We start from the raw sequence: 14,558 nt of genomic DNA, 5'->3' as shown, positions 1-14,558 counted from the left end.
AACACATAATATGCTGATAGTGTATAACATTTGGATTTAAGCTTATAGCATATAGTATTTTCAAAATAAACCACTTATAAATTGAAAGCAGGAGAAAGGATGCCTAGATGCAGTTCAGAACTGGTAATGCACACATTCCTGTACTCTAGCATTTCAGTTTGTGGTGGTTTTACTCAAGTGGGCAGCCAAGCTCCACCACAACCGCTCTTTCACTCCCCCTCCTCAGAGAGGAACAGGGAGAAAATACGATGAAAAGGGCTCAAGGGTTGAGATAAGGACGAGGAGATCGCGCAGTAATTATCGTGACAGGCAAAACAGACTCAGCATAGGGAGACAGTAAGATTTATTACCTATTACTAAGAAGATAGAGAAGTGAGAAACAAAGGAAAGAAACCAAAAGTACCTTCCCCCCCATCCACCCTCTTTCACCTCCTCCCCCTGAACGGCACAGGGAAACGGGGGAATGGGGGTTATGGTCAGTCTATAGCGTTTCTTCGCCGCCGCTCCTTCTCGGTCACTCTCGTCCCCTGTGCTGTGGGGTCCCTCCCACGGGATGCAGTCCTTGCTGAACAGATCTGGCGTGGGGTGCCCACAGGCAGCAGCTCTTCAAGAACTGCTCCAGATACGGGTCTGTACCACGGGGTCCATGCCTCAGGAGCAAACTGCTCCAACCTGGGTCCCCCACGGGCAGCAGCTCCTGCCAGGTCACCTGCTCCTGCGTGGTCTCCTCTCCACGGGCTACAGGTCCGTCCCGGTATCTGCTCTGGCAGGGGTCTTCCACAGGCCGCAGCTTCCGTCAGTGCAGGTCCACCTGCTCCACCGTGGTCTCCTCCACGGGCTGCAGCGTGGAACCCTGCTCCACCGTGGTACTCCATGGGCTGCAGGGGGACAGCCTGCTTCACCATGGTCCTCACCACAGGCTGCAGGGGACTTCTGCTCCGGCGCCTGGAGCACCTCTCCCCCTCCTTCTTCACTGACCTTGGCGCCTGCAAGGCTGTTTCTCACTCCTGTCACTCTCCCCGCTGCTGTGTGGTGCAGCGTTTTTTTTTTTTTTCCCTGTCTTAAATATGCTCTCACAGAGGCGCAAAACAACATTGGTTATTGGCTCAGCTCTGGTCAGCAGTGGGGCCCTTACCAACCATGGGGCAGCTTCTAGATCCTTCTCACAGAAGCCACTCCTACGGCCCCCTGCTACCAAAACCTTGCCACATAAACCCACTACAGAGTTGCATAAGACCTCTGTCTCATTTAGTGCACAGACTTGTTTCCTCTGCTGATGAAGCAAGATTTTCTGTAGGGTGCCTATTTTGAAGCAATAAGAAGATTAAGGTGAGGACTGTAGGAAGAAAGCAAATACTTGTGATATTAGACAATGGAGTGCTGCCTTGGGAAACTGAATTCTGTCATTGCTTCTATTCGTAAACACTACTGGGCTGGTCATTTAAACCAAACTTTTCCCAATGGCCCATTAATTTAGTATTCTTCATATTCTGGATAATGGACATGAGCAATAAACATAAGTGTCATTTGCAGAAGCAGTGAGTGCCTAAATCTGTAACTGAAGGCAGAAAGAGTTCTGTTTAGGCAGAAAAGGCTGTGAATATAATGAAAAATATTCTGAAAAAAAAGGGATCATGGTTGTCTCAAATTTGCCACCCACGTTTCCAAAACTTTTGATCTGCAAAATAGGGATAACAACTTCAGTGCCTCATAACTGTTTTGAAGATAAATTACACCTTTTTGAAAATGTTAAGCTATAATGATGAGCGTGATAGAAAAATCCATATGAAATATGAGCCATTCTGTCTTTGTAGTGGAACATGATTAGTGTGAGGAAAAAATACTTGAAGCCACATTTTGAAAATTGGAGGTAAACTACTGGATAAATACTCATTAAGAAATTCAGCTAAATCCCATGGAAAAAGAATGTACAGCAATGTTATAACACAACTGTATACATAGGCATAAATTAAAGTTGACAGGCAACCCTAATTTGGATATTTCCTGATGTCTGAGTGCTTAAATTTGCAATATTAAGATGGTCTTGTAATGTAGCTTTTGTGCACGTGTGGTCCTACATTTTATGAACGTGAACATAAAAGCCAGAAGTTCCTTTCTCTAACATCACACTGGCCCTGATCTGTTTCTTCTCTAACACTGGAATATTCTCATCTACTGCACACCCCTTTGCCATTAGAAAACAGTAGTAGAATAAATATGATGGGAGGCTATTTCTGACACAGCTTTTCCTCACCTTGCTCAGATCACAGTCCCCTTTGCCTGTGAAATGCCAGTTTGCTACACAATCTTTTCATCCTAATTTCAGCCTCTTTGCCCAGTCAGGAATCCCTCATTTCCTCCAGTGTCACTGTTTAAGTCCCTTGTTCTCTGTTTTTGCTCCTGTCTACATCCCATCCATACCTACATCCAGCTGAAAGTTTCTGGGCTCCAAGTGTGCAGTGCAGCTTTTTGTTCTTTAGCGGAGTCTGGTAGGTTTCCATTGAGATAGCAGAAGACACCTCTCGAAGATGAAGGCTGACAGCCTGCCAAATTCCAGAATATGGCATTGTCAGTACTGCTTAAAGAGTGTTTCCTCACAGTTTTGGTAAAAAAAAAAACAGAAACATTCTTTTCCTCCAGTCTCCCTGTCAGAAATGATTCAATGTTTTTGGCAGAATTTTCCAAAAATGTCCCAGATATTTTTTTTTTTAATATAACAGTCAGCCTAAATGGTGGGAGTCATAAGCAATGGCAGTCCTATCATGGGAAGTTTGGGCTGCCTTTGAAAACCCTTGGAGTGGCAGCCTTGGTTGTACCTGGAGTAATAGTGTTAGAGGCAGAAGATGGAGAAGATGAGAAGACTGCATGGGACATACCATGTTCCTGTGTAATGTTTTTCTTCTACAAGTTTTTCAGGTGGAAATGTTCTTTGTTTCCCTTTCCCAGGTAAGAAATTACACAGAATGTGCCTGTGTCCAAAGCCGCCAGGTTATCACCCCGCCGACAGTGGGCCAGCGCAGTCAGCTCAGACTGGTTATCGTCAAAACCTACCTGAACGAAAATGGCTATGCTGTTTCTGGGAAGTGCGATCGAACCTGCAACACGCTCATCCCATTCCTGATATTTCTTTTCATAGTGACCCTTATAACAGCGTGTGCCCAGCCGTCAGCAATCATAGTGACACTCAGGTAAGAGCTCAGTGTATTTTTGCTGTGCCTGCTCTCACCAGTGTCTGTGTCAGAGAGGCTGGAGCAATGCAGCCTAACTCCTTCAAGCTTATGTATCCTTACAAAGAGAAGAGAACAGGGATGAAATGGATAGGGTGAAACTTGCTTGCATTTAGAATATGTAACATGATAATGCACTTTAGAAAACAAATGTCCAGGGATTTCCAGACAATATAAAGGGAGAACAAATAAAAACGTAACATAAGAAAAGTACAACTCTTAAAGAAATTTTCAGCCTTCTTAGAACAATGGTTTGGATTTTAAAATGCAATTGAAAAAAGGTAATATTCGAATCATTCATAGTTCAAATGAGAGGAAGTTTTAAACTGATCCTTTTCTGTTTCTTTAAATTGTTAATTTCTGCCACATGCCTGTTTTTGAATCTTCCTCTTTTTCTTCCTAATAATTTTGAACTTTTAAGTGCTGTACTGTAGTAGTGTTGTTGTCACCGTGGTCATATAAGGGTAGAGAACAAAGTGGTCTTTGTAGGGAAAGGTAGTGTCATTTATTTGTCCATTCAAAGAAAAATGTTCAGGCTTTTGATTTGGCTCTTCCCAGCTCTGGCGTCTGGTCTGATAAACATTACCACTCCCTATAACATCTTTGTCCATTTAAAATGGAACCTCTGTACATGAACTTCAGTCATTTTTAAAGAAAGTTGAGCTGAAGAAACAGAATATGGTCAATTACTAAAACTTGTATTTGTATAATGCCATTGTTAAAGAACAGCAGGAAGAATTAGAGGGAAAAAAAGGTAACTCAGTTGTTCAATAGGACTTAAAAAGCACACTCGTATGTATCAGTTCTACTGGTAGCAGGAGGCCAAAGAGAATGGTTTGAAGGTATTGATTTGGTTTGGACTATAAAGTTGGAGAGCTCTTAGAGTTTATGAAGTGAGTTCATTCTGGATGGAGATGAACTGGAAGATGCTCTTCAGAAGCACACTCAAAACGATCCAGCTGCAAATGGGCATTCACTCTCTGGGACCATTTTAGAGCTTGTCTGAAGCAGAAAGCCTACAAAGCCTGAAATGCATGTAGTGTAGACATCAGGTCTCCAGCACAAGCTGTTTTGCTCTATAAATCTTCTCTTGAGCTGCATTAGCTGCTTACATAGAGTTGCCTTTTGGCCTATTTTTATATATGATCTTTCTCAAAATTCAGCTTTTTTAAACCAGCCTAGGGCCTTTTCTTTCTGTGAGAATGCTCCTCCCTACCACGTGGAATTTTCTTCTTGTAGTGTCATCTTTATATCTTCACCCTGATATTTTAAGACAATTGACATTCTGATGCGGCTCACAGTTAGCTCCCTATTAAAAATAATAATCACAAATCTTTGTAGTAGCTCATGGAGCCTTAGAAAAAACATCAGACAGATGAGAACCTGGCTGTTCTCTCCTTAGGCTCAGCCATCAACCTGGCTCTGAAAACTGCTGGCAAGTGTCTGTGTCCTATCCTCAGCGAGGATAAAAGCTTTCTTGCTGTCGTTTTTGCAGCCCAGGTGGCTAAGGTTTATGTATGCAGGAGCCTGTTGCTGACACACAAAAAAGTGTATTGTGTCACAGCAAAAAAAGTGTATTGTGTCACAGCAGAGTTTGTCTTCCAGTTTGATTTACAAAATATCCACAAAATTGGAAAAGGATCACTGATAGGATTGTAATGTCAAACATTCAGGAGCTGGCACATCAACTGCTCTGTGCACAGCGCTGTTGTCATTTGAATACTTCTGACCTTATCCCTTCTGTCTCCAACTTTTCCACCTGCACAATGGGAACAGTAATAAAACATTGTCATTGTATTGCCATTACGGAAAGTAAACTACAACCATGAACACAAGTGCTGTGGAGAGCCTCACACTGCATGAAGGAAATCTTCAGCAAAATTTTGTAATGTTCAGCAAAAAATAGAATGGCCTCCACAATGGAACAGTGATGCTAACTGTCTCAAAGCACATACTGTGCACAGTGTGTCCATCCAAGATTTGTGGCCCAAGTTAGTTCTCTGATTTCTCATTTTCTGAGTAAGTGCTTGACTTGAAAAGCTTGACCTTTCAGCTGCACCTCTTTGACTGTAATCTTTCTGCCTGTTTTTTATCCTATATTACAATGTCACTACAAGCTGCCTATCTTAATTTCAGACCTCTAGATTAAGATTTAAAAATAGTTTTTAAATCAGAAGAAAATCCATTATTTTCTAAAATTGTTTGCTATGGCATTGTGGAATATCACTATATTTAGTCCTTTGAAATCTTGACATTTTCCTTTGAAACTATTGGAAGAAATCTCATATTGCTTGTGTTGAAAAAGAACGGTGTTTAGACAGGCTGTTTGGATGTTTCTACTGATATTTCTCCTAATGTATCTCCAAAGTGCTTATGCAAACAGAAATCTGTTAAATTCAGAAGCTGAGTCCAGCTTTCAGCAGCCTAACTATCCACTAATTATAATTCGTGTGAAAAATAAAAGGGCAAACAAAACAAGAAGTTAGATGAAATAATAGGAAACTGTTACGAGAAGTCACAAACATTTTAGATGGATTTTCCAATTTCCTTAATAGTTTTGGATCGGATTCTTCAGGCCTTACATAGGTAAAGAAAAATTCTAAAACAGAATTGAGATTTTGATTGAACAGGGATAGGAGACGTTAGTTTTTTTTTTTTCTAGCAATAAAAATTAACAATATTAGAAGCTAAACAGAAGAAATTTAGACGAGGATTTATTATAGCTCAGAAAAAAAAGCTGGGAGATGAAGGCAGAACATACCACAATGGTTATCTGTTATCGACTGTTTCTTCAAGGGAGTTTTCTTTTTGTCTGCTAGGTCTGTGGAAGATGGGGAACGGCCCTTTGCACTAGGAATGCAGTTTGTTTTATTACGTACTCTTGGTAAGTCTTGCAGTTACTAAGCTTCCACATAAACCACAATGTTCCCAAAAGGCTTGCCATATTTGGCTTAAATACACCATAAAAGTACTAAAATTCCATAAATACACCATTAATTGCTTGACTAATTGTATTAGGAACCTAAAATTAATAGCTCCTGAAAATGTTGTAGTTGAGTATGTATTTCATATATATCTATATATTTATTTATTATTACTGACTTTCCAGAACAACATTTTTGTCCCAGAAAGAGATTTCTTTTTACAGTTTCAATTTTTATTTAAGAATCATTCCAGAAGAAAAGAAGAGATTTGTCAATTTCCCCATGAAATGATTCAGTTTTTGACAAGTTAATGATTTCTTCTGACAAACATTTATTGGTAACTTCTTGATCCGGTTAGATAACACAACAAAACCAATATCAGTCTTTTAAATAGTATTTGTAGAAGGAGAATGTCTTCAGAATTTCTCCTCTCCCACACATGATATTACATATTCAAGGACAAAAACAAGGGTTACTTGGAAAAGAAAATGAAATACCACTTGTCACCATGTGAATCTACTCAATGTCTTAATACAGTTACTATATATCACTTAAAATGTTTTTTTTGTTTGTTGTTGTTTTAGAAACACATTTTTGTTGCTTTCAGAAGTAGGAGTAGGTCTTTGCTTTTTCAAAATAAGAATCAAACATTACCTAATGTCTGATTTCAAATACTGTGTGCAGTTTTGGGCACCACAGTATAAGAAAGATATAAAACTGTTAAGAGAGTGTCCAAAGGAGGACAACTAGGAGGGTAAAGAATCTAGAGGGAAAGATGTGTGAGGAGCGGCTGAGGTCCCTTGGTTTGCTCAGCCCAGAGCAGAGCAGGCTGAGGGGAGGCCTCATGGCGGCCTGCAGCTCCCTCACGAGGGGAGCGGAGGAGCAGGCGCTGAGCTCTGCTCCCTGGGGACAGCGACAGGACCCAAGGGAACGGCATGGAGCTGGGACAGGGGAGGGTCAGGCTGGGTGTTAGGGAAAGGTTCTGCACCCAGAGGGTGGTCGGGCAGTGGGACAGGCTCCCCAGGGCAGTGGTCACAGCACCGAGCCTGATGGAGTTTGAGAAGCATTTGGACAACACTCTCAGACACATGGTCTGATTTTTTTTTGGGTGGTCCTTTAGGGCACCCAGGAGTTGGACTCCATGATCCTTGTGGGTCCCTTCCAACTCGGATATTCTATGATTCAAAATTTTTCAAAGCAAAAAGAAAGCAAGTTAAAAGTGTTTTACATGAAGTGATTTCTTTCAAGGTCTTGAACTTCTAAAATTCTGCCTAACAAGTAGTCCAGGTGTTCAGCTACGGCTAAACATGTATAGAACAAGCAATGACTATTCTAAGAGAGAACAAGAGGGGAACCCCATCTAGCTGCATCTGGTCAGTGAGGCAGCGGTTGTCTCTGAGGCAGGCCCTTTCTGACTCGTCTTAAAGGTGTCATATTTTCAGGGAAAGTAGGGTATATAAGGGTCTGGCTGCAGTTGTAGCAGCTTTAGAAGTTTACTTCTGTTTCTGAGGAAGATCTCTTCAAAAGAAAATTTGAAATTTTCGTGGTCTTTTCACTTCCATCTTTCTTCAGGAAGATAAACTTTTTGCAATTTTGGGGGGTTTCTCTCCTTAATCTAAAGCAGCAACCCCCACTCCTTCCCAACTCATGGATAATGGGTGTTCAACTAGTAACACTCTGGAGATAACCTTGTTTTGTTCCTCTGCTGATTTTATTTCCTGAGAGCAATACTGGAGTCTCTTTTGCGGGACACGTAGTTCACGAAGAGCTGTCTGGGGACCGCAGACTGGAGCGGTAACTATAGTAAGGTGTTGCTGCCTTGTCTTCTTTGCTTACACTGTCACATGTGAGATATATTTCATGTGTGGGATAGGTAGTGGTGGTGGTAAGAATAGCAGGGTCAAAATCTCAAAACTTCTTGACCTACGCCTGTTTGGCTTAGATATATAGTTTCTTAAGAGGTCTTCCACTGTACGCTAACACATATTAATTCTGTCGCTATTTTTATTTCAGCTTACATTCCCACTCCAATTTATTTTGGGGCTGTTATTGATACCACATGCATGCTTTGGCAACAGGACTGTGGCGTACAAGGATCTTGCTGGGAATACGATGTCACCTCATTTCGTTTTGTCTACTTTGGATTGGCCGCTGCTCTCAAATTTGTGGGATTCTTTTTTATTTTTCTGGCCTGGTACTCCATTAAGTGTAAAGAAGAGCAACTGCAGAGACAGAGGTGGAGGGCTTCGCCGGTGAACACTGTGAGTGAGATGGTTGGCCAAGCTGGACTCCAACAAAACTATGCACGGACTAGATCCTGCCCTACCTTCAATTCTCGAGGAGACATTGGTGTGGCAGAAGGAATGAACTGCGTAGCACAGACATACCCTGGCCCTTTTTCAGAAGCAATAAATTCCTCAAATGAAAATGCATTGGAAGAAGTCACTGCTGAGATATAGACCCCTGGCTTGGTAATGTAGTGTTTAGTTTTGTTGGTTGACTTAATTACGGCGCCTTGTAAAACACCTGTGCCTTCTATTTTTAATCTAAATGTAACACATGATAAAACCAACAAAGCTTAATGCAAACAACCATAGTATGTTCCTGAGGGCTGGATACCTCAAACCAACCCAAGTTCTTATTTCTCCCTTCCTGACAATGGAGTTTTAAAAATTGTGTTTGTAATTATTTCAGATGTGTCCATTAAATGTCCATGCTCTGATCTAATATCAATGTAAGGGTGAGGTATTATGAACAGCAAAAGTCAGTGAAAGAGTGACAAAAACTCATATTGTTGATGTCTAGATGTCACAAAAATGCTTAAATGTATCATCAGCTTCACATCTGCAAACTGTATTTTTAAGAGATGAGTAATTACTGTGAGTTCTGCTACAAAGCACAACTAAACTTATTTAAACTATGCAACTTACTTGGATAATTGTATGTGCAGCAAATTAAGTTTAAAGTTTGCTTTTAAAGACATCATTGCGACTCAATTTGAAAGGGGCTATTTTCAGACATAAGCATTAAAATAAAAAAGAACATAAGGTTTAAAGTACTGTTAATAACACGTTAAGCCATACAAAAGTTATGCATCAGGTAATGTTTGCAAATATTGAGACATAATATCTTTATCCTGTCAAAATGTACGTTAATTTTCATTTGATAGGACGCAGTCATTCTTCACAAAGTACACAGGCTAGGAAAGTATAATGCTTGGAGAAAAAAAAAACACCTTCAGTATTAATTTGTAATAACACTGAGATGCAGGAATCATATGCACATACCAGACCAGGCGTGCATACTTCTGCAATGATATTGGCAGTTATTTGAGTGGCCGTTATTAGCACCGAATCCATACTTTTCCCGAAGAAGAAAATAACCAGTTATAGCTTGATAGGAAGTGCTTGGCAGCACTTCAGAAGTGCATGCCAGTCTAGTTCAGCTTTGGTGAAGAAACCTCCAGGGAGAGCTAATGGTCCTGTTTCATGTCTGTCTGGCTGTGTGGGACCTGGTGGGCCCCTCACAGCAGGGACCGGGGCCAAGGCAGCACCGCTTGCTGCAGGACACAGCAGAGAAACTCTTCAGGGGGGCTGAGAGCACTCGGGCTGCCACCGTGCCTGGCATGAGGCTTTCCTCTCGACTGCTGGCACCTCTGCGGTGCTGTGCTCCCCACCAGCAGCGTTTCTGCCCCACTTCTGCCTCTCCTGCTGCCTGGCATTGGGGCAGGCTGGTGGCACAGCCCTGGAAGTGGTAGTTGTATGGTTTGTCCCACATGTGCACAACTTGCCTCAGCTTCATTTAAAGCTTTCCACGAAGGCAAAGCATGGCTCTCCTCCACCCTTCCAGAGAAGAGCTAAGAATAGAAATTGTCTGTAAGCACGGACCCATGGGATGTGAAGTGGCCTTTGCTTATTCCAAATTACTGTGGTGTGTTTTCTCCCCTGGAGATGCTGAGACTTTCTCATCAAATGTACTTAGCATTTCATATCTTACTCTGGAGGCTTTGTAGTGCCCTTCTTTTGATGTAGTAATGATGTCTCAAAGGGCAGAGAATGATTTCAGGTGGACACCAGGAAGTCAAACCTGTATTTTACCCTACAGGGAAAGTCTTAGAAGTTTTGGAAATTAAAAGCACTCTTTTAAGAGGACTCAGTGATGGGCAGGTTTGGGTTGTGTCATGTGGGGAGCCTGCATGAAAATAAATAGCAGAGAGCAGAACTTTGGGAATGTAAGAAAGATTTTCTTCCTGGTTTAATTTTTAATTTACAACATGTAAGTTGATTGAATATTATATGGAACCAAGTCCTGTTTCCCTTGAAATTAAAGGCAATACTCTTTTCGGTACCTGGGAAGAGTAGATTTCCCTCTCCTTCTCCTTTGCTGGTTGCCTTCCATCATCTCCTGTCTCTTCTTGACCAGCATATGGGCTTAACCACAGGGCTGGTTTCCCTGCTTGAAATGCTGGCTGCTTATTTCACAACGTCTCAGTCCATTTATGTGACTTGTAATGACTTCCACTCTCTGTGGCTGCAAACTCAGATGCTTCTACCCCAAAATACAGCATAGAGGAATATCATTTAAATCTATTCTGTACATACTAATAGTTTTTCAGGGTCAAGATTTTTTTTTTTCTTTTGCAGCCACTGGACACGATATATCCCTAGCCAGCTTGTGCCACCTGAGGCATTAGCTTCTATACTTCTCATCCCGAGGAGTAAATTTCCTTGGCTCAGAGGTACAGGGTACATTTTTTTTTTTCCCCACAGGGTATCAGAATAGATGTTAAAAATGTCTCCTTCTCTTACAGTCTTTAATGCTTCTTGCACTAAGGTATTCATGCCATGGCAAAAATTGAGGCAAAATAGTAGGACAAAGTGTAATTGCAGCCCATCACCCATCCATTTTAATCACTTGCCCATTTTAATCAGTATGGGATGAGGTGAAGAGAGACAATCTTCAAATACCTCAGAAACAGAACATTTAGGGAATCATAAAGGGGCTGGAGATGAATCATCTCTCCCGATTTACTCTATTTCATGCCTTGTGTGCACATCTTTTCCATACAAATAACAAGTGAGAGCAGATTAGGCTTGTAGGATTGTCAGGAGCTAACACTGATGACAGAGAATGAGAGTTATGTAAGTGACACATCTGCAACTGCTGCAGCTTCTGAGCTGATTTCAAAGGAATTCAGAGCTTGTCAGAACTGAGAACTTCTGTTTTTTAGGAAGTCCTGACACCTCAACTTCTAAAAACATTCATTTTTTTAAAAAAAGGTCTGAGAAATTGGAATGTAGAGGGAAAGATGCTCCCTTTGGAAATACTGAAAAACCTGTGTTTACATAGCTTCTGTAGCCTTTTAATTTTCCTTTCAAAATTATATGCTTAACAAAAATAACATCAACATTCTTTAGTATTTTTGATATAGATAATTGTGACAATATACTTCTACAAGATCATTTAATTAAATCAGCATCCTCTGAAGGAAACCAAACCCAGCCTCTGGCCAATTTTTGATTTGTTCCTGAAGGAGGCTTTATTATGAGTAAGCTGTAACAGTCTAAAATAAGCCAATAAAGGCATGCAGGGTAAAAACAGTAACTCACTAGAGAAGTCAATTCCAGTATTGTCAACACTGAAATATGGACTGAGACCTGCTGAGCAAACACTATTTTCTGAGGCTATCATTGCTGAAGGAAGCACAGTTGTCATGAAACCGCCTGACCATGAAATGTAAAGTTCCAAAGTCATTTTGGTTTAATTTGTTGTAAGTTCTGCCCTCCTCCTCTCTACCCACAAATGCTTAAGTTTGGTTAGCAGCAAGCACAAGAAAAGGTAAGGCAGGGGTCCTGTTCAGCCACACGCTGCTGTTGGTAGGCAAAGTCTGCTACCTGCAGTTAACCAGCCAGGGATAATATGGAGCAATGACAAACGGAGGTTAACTACAAGTCCCCAGGGAGGCTTCATGCTATCAGGACTGCCTAATTTCCTCTCGCACCAGTTATTCCTGGTTTAGAGGAATACATGAACGATACATGAAAAAGTGACTGAAGAGATTATCCTCCCATCCTGGCTTAGCCTCCTGTTCATACGTGTTTCTTCAAAAAGGGGAAGATGTTAGAAAGGGAATAGCCATAGCCTTGGGCGTGTATGAGCACAGTACTGTTAGGAGAGTAGTTTGTAGAGCTTCCAGTTGTTGTGGTCTTGGCTGGAATAACTGGAGAGTGAATGCCTGTATATCCAATACTAGTCAAAGACCTGCATTTTTGGTCCTCTTTTCCTCATGAGCGTACTGGATATAATACGGTAGAATTTGGAACTGGTGTTTTGGAGCTATCCTTTCAGTACAGTGTAAACAGCTACCAGAAATGAGTTGAATGTTATGGGGCAATTTATATTTAATTGGAAGCTTTCGGTTCTTTGTCCGGCCATTGTATCTTTGAAAATACATGTAATAACATGCTGTTCTTCAGAACTTGCTGTTCTGTAAGTGAACTAGGGGCACAAATCTCCCCCAGATATTAGAAATATAAGTTTGAAAGCTCCTAAATCAATTACAAACACTTGAGTGTAGTGTTTTCAAAAATATATGCTTGCTTTTTTTTTTTAAATATAGCTCATAAATTTATAGCATAACTATTTGTTCATTATGGCTCTGATCCAGCAGAACACTTAAATACATTGTAAGTTTATATAGTTAAGTGATGCACTTAAAAATACTGCATGTATATAGGTGTTGGAGTGAATCCCATGTGCATTCGGAAACGAGTTTCTTTACCCAAGGAGTAATTTCCATGCTGAGATGTCTTTTTTTTTTTTTTTCCCCATGGATTCAGTGATCATTTTCGCCAGAATAGCACGAAGTAGCACTCAAGTACTTCCCTATGGCATTCATATGTGTCTACTTATGTATCTGGCAATGAAGGAAGCTTTCATTTGCAAACATAAGACAGTTTCTAAGTAGCAACATTTAGTGATACAAAACTGTAAAACTTTTTACTAGAATTCTAACTAGAAAAAGGAGGGGGAGGAGGAGTGATCACACAGTGAGGGAAATTAATGTTCTGCATACAGAAGCAGAAGGCATCGTGAGCATGTCTACACCAGGCAGTAGAGTTAGCTAGCTCCAGAGCAAGAGGTACAGGTCAACTTGTCACCCTGATGAGGTCACCTAATGTCACCTAATCCAGCCAGAGATGGCTTGTGTCAGATCATCTCAGATAAGGGTCACTTCAGCATTCAAAATATTTTGTGGACTTGCTCAAAGATATATTCTAGATCTGGATGACAAAACACACCATTCACGTGTTTTATGAATTTTGGCTGTAAATCTAGGTATTATGTGTGGATACAGAGTAAATAAGGGCATCTTGGACGTAAAGCCAATTAAATCACTCATAGCGCTGTAGGTTTGGACTGTGCCCTTTCACAGAATTTGGACCTAAAGGTTCAAATGACAATTTTTCAGTGTCCTACACAAACGGAAGAGAGCGCCGTCTGCTCTGTGGAGCTCCAGTGAGCATGCCTGGGGAGAGGGGTCAGCACCTTCTGTACTGTTCTTGCAGATTTTTCCCCAAATTGCCCGAATTACTGCTGCCTTACTACACTTCCTGTGTGTATAATACCACAGCTCTTCATGGTGTTATATTGACATAAAACTGACGATAAATAGGTCCAAAGTGTCTTACTGCAGTTTTGGAGCCAGATTCTCAGCCTCATCAGTCTGACAATGAGGCTGAAGAACCGGGCCAGTACCTTGTGTTGGACCTTAACAAGCTGACACTTTAGCAAGTATATGCGAACTAAGTGACATAAAGCACTTGTTTAGTTTTTATACTCTGATCATTGGTTAGTACTTCTGCTTTTGTAGATCAAAGACAAAATATTTCCTTAACAGGTTTATCTTTGTCTCTTTTCTCAATACTCTTTCTTTTATAACGGCATAGGAAATGTTATGCTGCATTGTCTGAGTTCCCATAGCTGAAGCCATCCAGCTGTGTCTGCTTTCCAGGGGTTTAAAACACCTGGAAACAGAGATTTACCTCAACTGCAATGTGAATTGGCATAGCTTTGAACAGAGTGTTTGCCAGTTGTAGATTAAACCTGTATCAACATATTTCAGGTTTTTCACATTGGACTTGGTTTTAGAGAGATTTTTATCCTTCAGATTGTTTAGAAAACAGACAGTTGACATCACAATGGTAGATTAATTCTTTGGTATGGAATTAAGTTTTTTTTTTTTTTTTTCATATATAACATTTTATTTTACATATAACAATTGGAAAAGGTAAACATTGTCACAGAGTAGAAATGGGAGCCTTCACTGTGGAGAAAAGATATGGCCAAAATTCATGTGATTCTTCTTCTTTACTTTGGTACTGAATACATGTTATTGCACTAATGC

The 14,558-nt window shown here is 40.8% G+C and overlaps 1 protein-coding gene across 1 annotated transcript in view; it reads left to right on the top strand.

Moving 5' to 3' along the window:
- Positions 1–14,558, top strand: part of SLCO5A1 (solute carrier organic anion transporter family member 5A1) — a 78,675-nt gene extending 64,117 nt beyond the window's left edge. The window contains exons 7-9 of the mRNA XM_040547774.1: positions 2,947–3,188; positions 6,047–6,111; positions 8,165–14,558. Coding sequence (XP_040403708.1) covers positions 2,947–3,188; positions 6,047–6,111; positions 8,165–8,610 — 753 coding nt within the window. The 3' untranslated portion in view covers positions 8,611–14,558. The remainder of the gene's footprint in view (positions 1–2,946; positions 3,189–6,046; positions 6,112–8,164) is intronic.

The sequence above is a fragment of the Cygnus olor genome, chromosome 2, assembly GCF_009769625.2.
Source record: "Cygnus olor isolate bCygOlo1 chromosome 2, bCygOlo1.pri.v2, whole genome shotgun sequence".
Lineage (NCBI taxonomy): Eukaryota > Metazoa > Chordata > Aves > Anseriformes > Anatidae > Cygnus > Cygnus olor.
This window is presented reverse-complemented; position numbering and strand designations above follow the sequence as displayed.